Here is a 14,053-nt window from a genome sequence, read left to right on the forward strand (position 1 = left end):
ATAAGGAGGAAAAAAATATACTCTGCCTGAAACAACTAAAAAAAAAAAAACCATCAAAGTATAAAGAAACAGGGTTCTCAAGTCACTGAAAGTCAATTCCTGTGAGACAGGAAACAATGCAAGGCCAATTATATCCTGTCTACAAAAGATACACTTTACATACAAAGACATAAATAGACTGAAAGTAAAATGATGAAAAAGAGCACAATATATTCTCCTCAAGTGTACATGGAACATTCTCCAGGTTAAGCCATAAAATAGGCCTCAAAAAGTTTGAAAGGACTGAAATAATACAAAGTATATTTTCCATAAACAATGAAGTGAAATGAGAAATTGATAACAAAAGGAAACTTTGAAAATTCACAAATATGTGGGAATTAGCCAAAACACTCCTACACAACCAATGGGTCAAGAAGTAATCACAAGGGAAATTAGAAAATACTTTCAGATAAACAAAAACACAAAATTTATGGAATATGACTAAAGCAATGCTTAAAGGGAAATTTATAGCTATAAAAGTGTACAATTAGGGGCTTCCCTGGTGGCGCAGTGGTTGAGAATCTGCCTGCCAATGCAGGGGACACAGGTTCGAGCCCTGGTCCAGGAAGATCCCACATGCTGCGGAGCAACTAAGCCTGTGCGCCACAACTTCTGAGCCTGTGCTCTAGAGCCCATGTGCCACGACTACTGAAGCCTGCACGTCTAGAGCCTATGCTCCACAACAGGAGAAGCTACCACAATGAGAAGCCCGCGCACCGCAATGAAGAGTAGCCCCCGCTCGCTGCAACTAGAGAAGGCCCATGCAAAGCAACGAAGACCCAGTGCAGCCAAAAATCAATAAATAAATAAATTTAAAGAAGTGGAAAAAAAAAAAGGTGTACAATTAAAAAAATGATCTCAAATCAGTATCCTAACCTTCTACTGTAAGACACTGGGGCGGGGGAAAGAGCAAGCTAAATCTAAAGCAAGCAGGAAAAAAGGAAATCATAAAGATCAGAGTGAAAATGAATGAAATAGAGAATATAAAAATAATAGAAAAAAATCAACAAAACTAAAAGCTTTTTTCTTTTATGAAAATATGTTAGCACTCACTGCTTAATTCGTAGTTCATAGAAAGGATCAAGGAAAATAATGTGTGAGTACGTTAAACCACAAAGTGTTGAAAAACACTATTATCCTGATCCCAAAATAACAAAGCAAAAGCATGAAGGCTGGCTGATTAACATGTAATATATAAACATAAGCAAAAGCCAAAATATGCATAATGCTTTCAGCAGCAACAGAAGCTGGTATTCATTAATTTAAGCATTATACTACTGCTGGATCCTTTCACTAGAGCTAGTAACGTTTCTCTCTAGGAGCTCCTTTGCAAGTATTTTTAAGAAACGCTATTTCACATAGAAGCACCTCATGGAATCTCAGAAATCATTTAGATGTATTAAATATGCTTATATGTAAAGCTCAAAGAGGTGAAATGCCCTCGCCCTTCATAAAGCAAAACAATGAACAGCAACAGAGTTTTCAATTCTGATCATATTAGTCAGGAAAAAATCATTTCTGATCAGTGCTATGTCTCCAAGTTAAACCTACAGTAAACAGCTTAAGTTTAACAATCAAGTTCCCTAGTAAATTTCTTTGAGTTTATACTTTTAATACATCTCCAACAAACCGTATCAATTTAATTCCATAGAATTCAAAGTAAGAAACAAAAAGTCAAAGCTAATGTGAAAAAAGTATTATAAACTTCTTTTTTTCATCATGGTCAAATTCCCAATTTCCATTTGGGTAGTTTATAAGAATATGAAGACAAAAACAAGCTAAGACTGGAGGTATATGAAGAAAATGTCTACTAGTATATTTATAACATTTTCAAATTTCTAAACCATTGTTACTCTCTGCATAATAGTTCAATACCTTCAGAAATATGTTTTTAATTATTGTATGCTTAACAATACCTCTAACATTTTAATATGTGACTACACTACTATAAAATAATTTAGATACTATTACAGAATTTTGCTATTGATATTTTTCTCACCATTTATGATTCTAATTGTTCTACCAATTCCATTCTAAATCTAAGGAGAAATAAAAAATTGAAATAATGTACTTACGTCATTACTTCCTTTAGTGATCCAATAGCTTTTTCTAGAGTGCTTTTGTCAGGATTTTCTTCAGCTGTATGCTTCTTAAGATCTGTAATGATAAAATGTTTTCTCTATGATTAAAAAAAATTCAGTGGTTTTCCAACTATGACTTAAAAATGCTGTCCACTTTGATAGATACAGGTTGATTAATTTTTTAAAAATAATATCTAACTTTTACTTTTAAAAATGTTTTATGCAATGTTCCCTTTTAAGAGCTCTCTTCTTAAATGTATTAAAGTTTCCATGTTTTTTCATTGACTAAATTTCCAGAATATGTAACAGATTTTCTTACACTATTTCAATTCCCTTCTAGTAAAGCTTGAGGACTCCCAGATTCTTCAAACTCTCTCCATAGTGCTAAAGGAAAACACATGATTCTCAATTAGCTAAGAAATCACTATATATGCTATATTTCATAGCGGGGTCCATGGCTCCATCACAGAGAGCAGTTGGTGTCCTCAAGAGACGGTTTTGTTTAGTTTGTAGGTTCATGAGATGCTTACACTTTGACTCTTCTTATCCAAGTTGCTTATAATGTTCCATCTAACTGTTCGTTCCCTAATACCAGGCCCACCTAATCTTTTAAGTGGAATGATAGAAGAAAGGCTTAGAAATCAAGTTCATTTTAGTCAGGACAACATTTGATGGGATTCCTATAAGTACTTAATGAAACAATAATGAAGATAAATTAAAAAAATACCCTGCTTTGTAAAGTTAAAAGTTCATATATTCATATATTCTTCTTATAATCTGTAAAACAGGAGAGCTTTTAAAGACTGGGGAAATCATCTTATATGCTAGTAATTCTAAACTACATTAGATAACCTCAAAGAGAATAAAAATGATCAATTTTTGTAGTTACAACCATAACTCATAGTTTAACCAATATACTTTAAAGACAATAATAGATTAAACAGTCACAAACTTAGCCTCCTTATCTGCTACACACACTATTGTAGTTAAGGTTTGGGAACCAAAATGCTTTATTATACTTATTCCTATTTGTAATTTAATTTTCATACTTAAATTTAAAAAATATAAAAATTGACCGTCCTGGGCTTCCCTGGTGGCGCAGTGAGAATTGAGAATCTGCCTGCCAATGCAGGGGACACGGGTTCGAGCCCTGGTCTGGGAAGATCCCACATGCCGCGGAGCAACTAGGCCCATGAGCCACAATTACTGAGCCGCATCTGGAGCCTGTGCTCCGCAACAAGAGAGGCCGCGATAGTGAGAGGCCCGCGCACCGCGATGAAGAGTGGCCCCCACTTGCCGCAACTAGAGAAAGCCCTCGCACAGAAACGAAGACCCAACACAGCCATAAATAAATAAATTAAAAAAAAAAAAAAAAAAATTGACTGTCCTAAAACTATTCACTACTTTAGTCAGGTAAATATAAAAGCATATAAATATGCCTTTCTTTTCATGCAGGCATAATTTATTCACATTTATTCATAAAAATTAACTCTGCTATAAAAATCCCTTTCATTGATATCTGTAGTTTAAGTTTTAGAATAAATGGATGTATGTTTCAAGAGTGTTCTGCACAATGTAGGAAAAAAAAGCATAAAATGAAGTATAAAGAACTTTTACTAAGATTCAGAAAAAGACTAAATAACTTGAGACATATTAATCATCTCTGATCTTGTGATTTTGTGGGTGAATTTCGTGTGGATGTAAACTGATTGTGAAATTAGTGATGCACCATGAAATATAAGAAGACTTTTAGCAGAGAGACAAAAAGTACAATACTAGTCAATATAATTGACATCACAACAAATAAAGCATTTTAGGCCAGAGTGAATTTTTGTAGCACCAGTGATTATTCAGATTATCCATAAAGATATTTCCTATGTAAAAGATATAAGCTTTAAAGCTGAAACCTAAGAGCATTTTGAAAATAAGAAAATTTTCAAATTTTTTAGAACAAAACAATTCCATAGAAACATCCAAAATTTTCTGGAAACAGATCAGACAAGTACCATTTAAAAGTAATGCAACACTGGGTAACCTCTGTACTGGTCGGATGAGAAGTTCAACAAGGCTTTGCCGCCCACATTCTGGTTTAGCTTGGTTTATCTGAAAGAAATTAATTTATTCAATAATTATTTAAAAGGTTTTCTGCAAAGATTACATTTATTAGATTACACTTTTATCATTTGTGCCCTGATAAGAACTAACAGGAGAAGTAGGGTGGCAGTTGTTCTCTGGCAGATTACTGTGGCTAAATAATCCCCCAAGGCCTGAAATGGCCTCCTGGCAAGCCAAGGATTAATACCTTAAACAGAGAGTGAGTTCTCTAAGCATTCTTATACATTTCATTTGAGTTTCTATTACAACTACACCATTCAAAAGAAAAAAAACAAAATTAAAATATTAATTATGCTCATACCATTTGGATAAACAAAGTAAGGCACTGGTAAGAAAAAAAATCATTAAAAGCAAAACAAAACTCATTGGAAAATTTTTAGAGGTGTTTGAGAACTAAAACATGCATAAATTTAAAAAGAAAAAAAAAAAAACCACAGACAACATTCATATTCATTCAGCTGCCTCTTGGATCCTGCTTGTAGCATGTCAAAACTTGTGAAGCCAAACATCACTGCCACTCTCAGGTAAAGCTAAAGTTAACAGATAACATTAAGGTGTTCTTACATGTATACATTTTTACTAAAAGTATAATTTTAATGAACTCCTTAGATTTTTATTTGAAAGAAATGTACATTACCTTCAGAAAAGCATGAAATCTTGGTTTCTGTTTTTCACATTTAATAATTGTTTCCTTGCTCATTTCAAAGAAGTTCACAAAGGGAGGGTACGTTTTTACCAGATCTTTTGACTAGCAACAATTAAAAAAAAAAAAACACATTAATTGGTAATGGATGTTACCCTTAGTCAATGAAACTTAAAGTTGAATAATCAATAGTCAAAATCTGACATACTGGACCCAAAATAAAAGTTTAAAATAAGTTTCTTCTCAAGTTAAATACAGGAATTTATTTTATAAACTTTTCACTAACTACTGAGTTAATTGCTAAACAAAATGCATCAATTGGTACCCAGAGCCTAAAGCCTGAAAAGCAAATAAAGACTCAAAAAGAAAAAGAAGTATATTAAAGCTTTTAGTATTGATATAAACATGACAAAGTTTTAAAACTTCTATATTCAGAATATAGTAATTATAGTTGATCTATGCAGAATCCAAGAACATGCTATTATCTACTGAAGGATCCAAACCACCATTAAAAGACCAACTGTACTGGTAATTTTTAGGTAAAATGAAAACAAAAAAAAGGAAAATGTCTTGACTAATTGAGACTAACAGGTATCAAAAAGATATGGGACAATAATTTGCATATTTGGAATTCTCAACCAACCAGAAAAAAAACATCTAAGGGATATAGGGTAAAGATTAAAGTTAGGAGACCTCGGAAAACAAAAGTAAATGGGCAAGAATCCAAGGCACTGAAACTTATAAATCATATCCCAAGAGACCGAAATTTATAAATCCTATTCACAGCACCTCATCCAAAATTAATATACTTTATTTGATAAACTATGTTGTTCTTATCTTAGAGACGAAACAGTTCATTAGAAACTTCTATGCAGACACAAAGACAGTAAAAACTGCTATCAACTAAGGAAAGAAATGACTAAAACTTGATTACTGAAAATTTCAAAAAAATCATTAATCTGTGGTTATTTATAAGAGGCAAATAACATGATATATAGTAAAATGTTTGTAGCACAATACAACAATTAGTGTTCCTAATGATGACCTTGAGCTATCAAGAAAGTGTTAGACTGTATATAGAAGGCATGTTTCAGAAGACAAGAACACTTCCAATATATTTTACAAACACAACTATGTCAAAGTGTTTAAAAAGCTCTCACATTTAAACAGGTAACTTTCATTCCCTGCCAGTCCTTGTTGAGATGATACTTTAATCTGAAAACTTAAAAAAGAAATAAAATACTTACATATTTAAGAAAGATATCACCAATACTTTTGCTCTCATCCCAATTAACAATAAGGTCTTCAAGATCATCCTGAAAAAACACAAAATGGGACTAGGAGATTGATTTTGACAATCCCTTTAACATCTTTTAATATTTAAGATATTCATTTGAAAGATGCACTTTACAATGTATCTTAATTTGATGTGTATAACAATTAATAACATTCTTTCTCCTCAACAAGAAATTAACTTTTTGACTATGAGGAATATATCCTTTGAAAAATAATTAGGAAAATATCAAGAATGTCAAGTCAATAAGACTTAAGTCTAGGGACTTCCCTGGGTGGCGCAGTGGTTAAGAATCCACCTGCCAATGCAGGGGACAAGGGTTCGAGCCCTGGTCCGGGAAGATCCCACATGCCGTGGAGCAACTAAGCCCGTGAGCCACAACTACTGAGCCCGCACACCACAACTACTGAAGTCCACGCACCTAGGGCCCATGCTCCGCAACAAGAGAAGCCACCGCAATGAGAAGCCCGTGCACCGCAATGAGAAGCCCGTGCACCGCAATGAAAAGTAGCCCCCACTTGCCACAACTAGGAAAAAGCCCGTGCGCAGCAGCAAAGACCCAACGCAGGCAAAAACAAATAAATAAAAATAAATTTTTTAAAATAAATTATTTAAAAAAAAAAAGAAGACTAAGTCTAACTTCCCAGTATGATGTGGTAGTTCAGTATCTTTTCTAATTATTAACTATAAAGCTGATGGTGTGATTAATTATAGAATTAATTAATCATAGAAAACTACTTTTGATCTTGCTGCTGAAGCATCAGCCATTAGAAACTGTAATCTATAACGGGGTCAGCAAACTTTACTTAAAGGGCCAGAAGGTAAGTATTTTAAGGCTTGCAGGCCACATGGTTTCTGTCACACGTCCTCAACTCTGTCCTTGTAGAGTGGAAGGAGCCATAGATAATACATAAATGATTGTGTGTGGCTGTGTATCAATAAAACTTTCCTTACCAAAACAAGCAAAACTTTACCAAAATCCTAAATTGGCTGGATTTGGTCCACTGACTATAGTTTCCTAATCCCTGGCCTATAAAATTTCTCAATCATCATCCTAAAATACTACATATTTGCAAAAATTTAGAAGACACTTAAAAGCTTTCTAGGATAATAAAATAAAACACAAAAGATGATAAAATGAGATGCCAAGAAATGACATGCCCTAATTGAAATCCTAAAAGTGACTTTAAAGTAGAAATTAATCAATAAACTTATACAAGAGCTTTTCAAAGTGTTATATGCAGACCCCCCCAAACACACGTTTTTAGTGGGATCCATGAGATTAAACTATTTTTATTACAATACTAAGGCATTATTTGACTTTTTAATTCTAATTCTCTCATAAGGATACAACAGAGTTTTCTAGAGGCTATATATATGATGTGTGATACTGCAACAAAATGAATTAAGAAGTAGGCAGGAGAAATAGTCTTCTATTAAGCCAGACAGAAAAAAAAAAACCATAAATCAACATCACTCCTCACTATTTCTGTTTTGGAAATTAGTTATTTTTCAAAAAGAACATGTTATTTATGCTATCATATAATGAGTCATTATTACTTTAAATTTATTAACGTATGTTTTTAAAATTGGTTATCCACACAAAAAAAGATGAACTTAAACCCTCACCTCAGCCAAAAATGAACTCAAGATCAGTTCTAGACCTAATTGTAAGAGCTAAAACAATACAACCTCTAGAAGAAAATATAGGAGAAAATCTTCAAAACCTTGAGTTAGGAAAACATTTCTTAGATATGACACCAAAAGCACATTATATTTTAAAAAATGGATAAACAGGACTTCAGCAAAATTAAAAATTTTGGTACTTCAAAAGACACCACTAAATAAATGAAATGACAAGCAACAACAGGCTGGGAGGAAATATCTGCAAAACACATAGCTGATAAAGGACTTGTATCTATAGTTTACAGAGAACTCTTACAACTCAGTAAGACAACAAACAACCCAACCAAAAAATGGGCACCAGATCTAAGCACACATTTCACAAAGGTAATATATGAATGGCTAACAAGCACATGAAAAGATGCTCAACATCATTAATCATTAGGGAAATGTAAATCAAAATCACTTCACATCCCAGAATGGCTATAAAAGAAAAAGGATAAGTATTGGCTAGAATGTGTAGAAATCTGAACTCTTATACATTACTGGTGAGAATATAAAATGATGTAAAAACCTGGCAGTTTCTCAAAAATTTTAAATATAAGCCTACCAATATGACCTAGCAATTCTACTACTCCTAAGTATCTACGGAAGAGAATGAAAGCATGCCCAAACGAAGATTTGCACATAATGTTCGTATCAGCATTATTCATAACAGCCAAAAACTGAAAACAACCTAAATTTCCATCAGTTGGTGAATGGATAAAGAAATGTAGCATAGCCGTATAATAGACTATTATCTGGCCACACAACGGAACAAACTACTAACGTACTAAATCATAGATGAAATTCAAAAATATGCTAAGTGAAAGAAGCCAGACATAAAACACCACATATTATATATTCACATTTATATGAAGTGTCTAGAAAAGGCAAATTCATAAGAAAGTAGATTAGTGGTTGCCTGGACCCGGGGCTAGGAATGGGGATTAACTACAAATGGGTATGAAGGATCTTAATGGGGAAGGTGAGATGCTCTAAAATGGATTTATGGTGGTGGTTGCATGACTTGGTAAAGTTATTAAAATCATTGAATCATATCTTTTAAAAAGGTTGAATTTAAAGATGTAAAATGTACCTCAATAAAGCTGTTAAAAAAACTGAGGCATCTTTAAAAATACTATTCAATTTTTGTTTTAATTTCAAAAACAGTTAATACCAATAGATAAAACCCATATAAACATAAGTTCCTCAGTCATTTTTAAGAATGAAAAGGGACCCTGAGACCAAATAATTTAAGAACCACTACCCTATATTCTGCAGATTCAGAAAAGCCAAAAGGGAAAAAATTTACTTCCAATAGCATAAAGGTGAACTCAAGCAAGAATAATTTAACAGCTCACAGAATCAAGAACTAAGATTTAACTGTTTAAAATTGCACTTGAAAGAAACAAAAGAAGAAAAAGATTATATATAAGACTAATCTTGGAACAATATAATGTAGTGAATTCTGGCACTGACCAGTTAGTTTTAAATACTGGTTCTAGAGCCTGTTAGTTTTGTGCTGTTAGGCAAGTTACTTAACCTTAAAGTGCCTCAATTTTCTATTATGAAAACTGAGGATAGTAATGACTCCTATCTCATAAAGGATAAAATTAGTTAATACTTGTATAGCACTTAGAAGAAACCCTAACCCTAACCCTATAGTAGTGCTCAATAAGCTATTATTAACTATATTTTCCTATGTATTTAATATAAATAAGGGAGATATTTGGAAAACTGTGATGCAAAAAAAAAAAACTTATAGCTCTGCCAATATAATCTAGTGGTACATTTTTAAAGTGTAAAAAATTACAGGATGGTTGCATATACTTATATAAGAATATTGTTATCAGAAAGCAAAATAATCTCTAGGGGATCTGAAAAATAGTCTACTGTTTCTGGTTAACCTTTAAATCCTCGTGCTTGTTGATTAAATAAAGATCTCTGCCCTAATCAACTGTTAGCTCAGGGACTAAGTAAAGAAACTAAGGCTTAGAGACATTAATTTGTCCCAAATCACACAGTTGTGAACTAGCATTCATACTCAGGCTTGTCTGACTCCTGATTCTATGTCATTCTACTTGATCTATACCACAGTTCTCCCCATCAGAAACGGGGAGTCAGGTGGGCAGGCAAGCCCCAAAGAGCATTATTCATAGTGCCACCATTTCTTACAATGTTTCTGTAGGAATATGCTTGACTCAGTTTCGTACAGACCCTGGGACATGTCTCCTCCTTGTCCATTACACAATTCTCCATCGGATGCTCCCAAAGTTACCTCCTGGCCATAAGAAAGGAGAACTCTATAGTTCTAAGACATAGAGCATAGCTCCCAAAGCATATTGCAAACGTAGAGGAAGTTGTAAGCAGATGGGATTAAGAAAGCTAAGCTCCTTCCTTCTCTTCTTCCTCACTAAGATTTCTTCTGTCCTGTTACCATCTATTTTTATACAAGATGGGTTTCTCTTTTGCTTAGCTCACAATACACCAAATTAGCAGATTTCCCAGTATACACCTGTTCCTGAAACAAGTACAAGGTACCTTAGTACTTACACTAAATTAACAAATAACAAAGCATAAACACAGAAAGAAAACCTTCTCCCTCCAACCCTTTCCTTTCTCTTTTGTTCATCATAGTTCCATACAAAAGCAGGCATTTGCACATCAAGGACCAATGGTGATTAGCCCTGAAAAGGAAAAATTCACACACAGGAAAAGAGGTGTTCATAACAATCTCAAAAATTCTCAACTTAATCTAAATATTAGCATGCTAAAAGTTGGAGGCAAATTAAGAATAAGGCTAAAGGTATCCACATGATATCTAGGATGACAAAACACACTAAGTTCCAGTCCTGATTTGGACATTTAAAAGTAGCATGACCAATGTTCAGCAAATATTTACTGACAGCAATCTAAGTGCCAGACAATGGTTGTAAACACAGTGGGTAAAAAATGATTTTAGTCCTTCACAAAACATCTAAACATTAGTTTACTTGCCTTCTGAATTTAGTTTATTGGTAATATGAATTGCTATTGTTATTTATTGAATGCTCAGTGTTAGGCACTATGCTTAGTGACTTATAAAAATGTAAAAATTGAGAATAAAAATTTCACAACCACCCATGATTCAGATACTATCCCCATTTTACAGATAAGAAAACTGAAGCAATTAAAGTTACCTTACTTCAAACCCAAATCTACTTTATTCCACAGTCCATATCTGAAACCACTATGCAATGCTATAAAATACAGATACCAGTGCTTCCCAGGAATACCATACCAATAAGATGATATGAAAAACTGTACAAACTTAAGCCACATTTACACGGTGTATTCATTTACATATTAAAAGAATAAATCTACAGCATGATAATCAAGAAGCAATACAGCATTAGTAATAGTCAGGACATGGAAAGAAACTAAGTGTCCATAAATGAATTAATGGATAAAGAAAATGTGGTATATACAATGAAATATTATTCAGCCATGAAAAGAAGGTTATCCTGCCATCTGTGACAACATGGATGGACCTTGAGGGCATTATGCTACGTGAGATAAGAGAAAACAAATACTATATGATCTCACTTACATGTGGAATCTTTTTTTTTTTTTTTTTTTAATGCTATTCTTGTCTGCTTACATTCTTTTTATGTATGTATGTATGGCTGTGTTGGGTCTTCGTTTCTGTGCGAGGGCTTTCTCTAGTTGTGGCAAGCGGGGGCCACTCTTCATCGCGGTGCGCGGGTCTCTATTGCGGCCTCTCGTTGCCGAGCACAGGCTCCAGACGCGCAGGCTCAGTAATTGTGGCTCACGGGCCGAGTTGCTCCGCGGCATGCGGGATCCTCCCAGACCACGGCTCGAACCCGCGTCCCCTGCATTGGCAGGCAGATTCTCAACCACTGCACCACCAGGGAAGCCCTACATGTGGAATCTTTAAAAAAAAAAACCTCATAGATACAGAGAACAGATTGGTAGTTGCCAGAGGCAGGGGGAGGAGGGTGGGTGAAAAGCGTAAAGGTGGTCAAAAGGTGCAAACTTCCAGTTATAAGAAAAATAAGTCCTTAGGCTGTAATGTAGAGCATGGTGACTATAGTTAACAATACTGTTTTGTATATCTGAAAGTTGCTGAGAGTAGATCTTAAAAGTTCTCATCACAAAGGAAAAAAAAAAAAACTATGTGTGGTGGCAGATGTTAACTAAACTTATTGTGGTGACCATTTTGCAATACATACATATATCAATCCATTATGTTGTACACCTAAAACTAATACAATGTTATATGTCAATTTTATCTCATCAGAAGGGGGAGGCAAGACAACATTAGGGTTTAGGAGAACAGACTTAGAAGTTAGACAAAAAAGGGTTCAAATTCAGTGTCCAGAATTTATTATATGACTGACTTCAGAAAAATTATTTAATCTCTGTATGTAGCAGTTTCACATCTGTAAAATGTGGACAATTATAATATCAACTTCTTGGTAATGTTCAATAGATGTGGCAGTACTTGATAAATGGTGGGCTACATTCAAAAGAGAAAAAAAATGTTATGCAACAAAATTTTAGGAGTATTTGGGTTATGGGATTATAGGTTTTTTCTACTCCTTTTTCCTTTTCTCCTTTATTTTACAAATAAATGTTTGACAGCACACATTGGCATCATTGTAGGAAAAAACATAGGTTTTAAAATTTTAAATGTATGACAAACCTGAAATCAGCTAAAAAACAACTACTAGTTGAAATACTGGTAATCCAAGTTTATAAAAGAAGCTTAAAAAATTATGTTACACATTAGAAAACTAAAGGGTGACCATCGTTTTCAAAGCTCCAGTGACTCACTAGTGAATGAAACAAAAAAGCAGCCTCACAGATATAGAGAACAAACTAGTGGTTACCAGTGGGAAGATGGAAGCGAGGAGGGCAATATAAGGGTAGTGTGGAAAAAGAAGGTTATTACGGGATTATATGAAATTATGTATATGAAACTTTTGAAAGCACTATAGAATTTAAAGACTCTTTCATCTAGTAAAAAAAAAATATTTTTTTCTTTTTTAAAAAAAAGCGCCAGTCAATCAGAGAACATGATTTTCTGAATTGAGATTATGATCCTATACACATAAAAAGTATGTAACATTTTATATTGGATGGGAACTTGCACACCCAGGCTGGCTAAATGACTAACACAAAGTGATCCACAAATTAGTAGTAAAACACCAAGATGAAAACCTGCTTTCCTTTCCACTCTACCTTTATGCCTCTCAGTGTTTCTTACGGAAAAAAAAAAAAAAAAAAAAAAAACCATTCCAAGAAAATTTTACTCTTCAAATATCCAGAATCCTAACTGCAAATAAGGAGAAACTACCCTGAGATTCTATAGCTTTTTAAGAAAAGAAAGACTCCTTCAAAATTACTTGTAAATCTAGAAATAAGTGAAATATGGTCAAGGATTTTGATAAAATACAAAATACAAGCATTTGATAAATTGCATTTTTATTAACTTCTAGATCTTTTATATTTTTGTCCACAATGTGCAGTAAAATCAAAAGTAAGTTAATGTATTTGTTTGAAAACATTCTGTAATTCAGATTGATCTTTTTATTGTAATATAGAATAAACATTTAGGGAAAAGTTTTCAATTAGCAATAATAGGACGCCTCAGATAAACCTCATTGGCTATGATACTGCCACTGCACAAAGCTGGAATAAACATTAATGTGGGTTGTTTTGAGAGGAAAACTGATAAATTTTGCTCAGGCATCACATAGGAAAAATAAGAGGAAATAATGCTAAACTACTTTTAAGGGTTCAGCTAAACCTGCCCCCAAATTACTTTACTATGAGAGATTGATACCTGGAATTCATGGACCCTTCATCAAGGGAAAATCATTAAAAAGAGGATAGCATTGTCTTACACAGTTTTGGCATTTATCTGACCATACAGATAGAGAGAAATGAATGAAATGATCTCGAGTCCTTTCCAACTTCACAGTTTTTCAAACAAACCAAAGCAAAACAAAAACACACAACTTAAGATGAACAACAGCAGGAAAATAAGAAAAATAGTACTAGCAAACACATGTCTCTATAGAAAAGACTTCGTAAGGTCTAAATTCCTTATTTTCAAATTAATCAAAATCAAAAAACAGGCAAACAGCAAATATTAATAAGGCACTGGAGCAAAGGGACAAATGATTCAAAGGAATAAACGAGGGATTAAGA

General features: G+C 33.6%; 1 protein-coding gene and 1 non-coding gene across 7 annotated transcripts in view; both read right to left on the reverse strand.

Annotated features, from left to right (window-relative positions):
• The window catches only part of ECT2 (epithelial cell transforming 2), a 62,754-nt gene that overhangs the window by 26,533 nt on the left and 22,168 nt on the right, over positions 1-14,053 (reverse strand). For all 6 annotated transcript variants that reach the window (XM_061193428.1, XM_061193427.1, XM_061193429.1 and 3 more), the window contains exons 14-17: positions 6,126-6,194; positions 4,873-4,983; positions 4,127-4,223; positions 2,115-2,196 (exon numbers count right to left, since the gene is read on the reverse strand). In XM_061193428.1, coding sequence (XP_061049411.1) covers positions 2,115-2,196; positions 4,127-4,223; positions 4,873-4,983; positions 6,126-6,194 — 359 coding nt within the window. The remainder of the gene's footprint in view (positions 1-2,114; positions 2,197-4,126; positions 4,224-4,872; positions 4,984-6,125; positions 6,195-14,053) is intronic.
• Positions 13,393-13,533, reverse strand: LOC133094190 (U4 spliceosomal RNA). Its single transcript, XR_009701405.1, has one exon. It is a non-coding gene; the product is annotated as a U4 spliceosomal RNA (small nuclear RNA).

The sequence above is a fragment of the Eubalaena glacialis genome, chromosome 6 (genome assembly GCF_028564815.1).
Source record: "Eubalaena glacialis isolate mEubGla1 chromosome 6, mEubGla1.1.hap2.+ XY, whole genome shotgun sequence".
In the NCBI taxonomy this organism is placed as follows: domain Eukaryota; kingdom Metazoa; phylum Chordata; class Mammalia; order Artiodactyla; family Balaenidae; genus Eubalaena; species Eubalaena glacialis.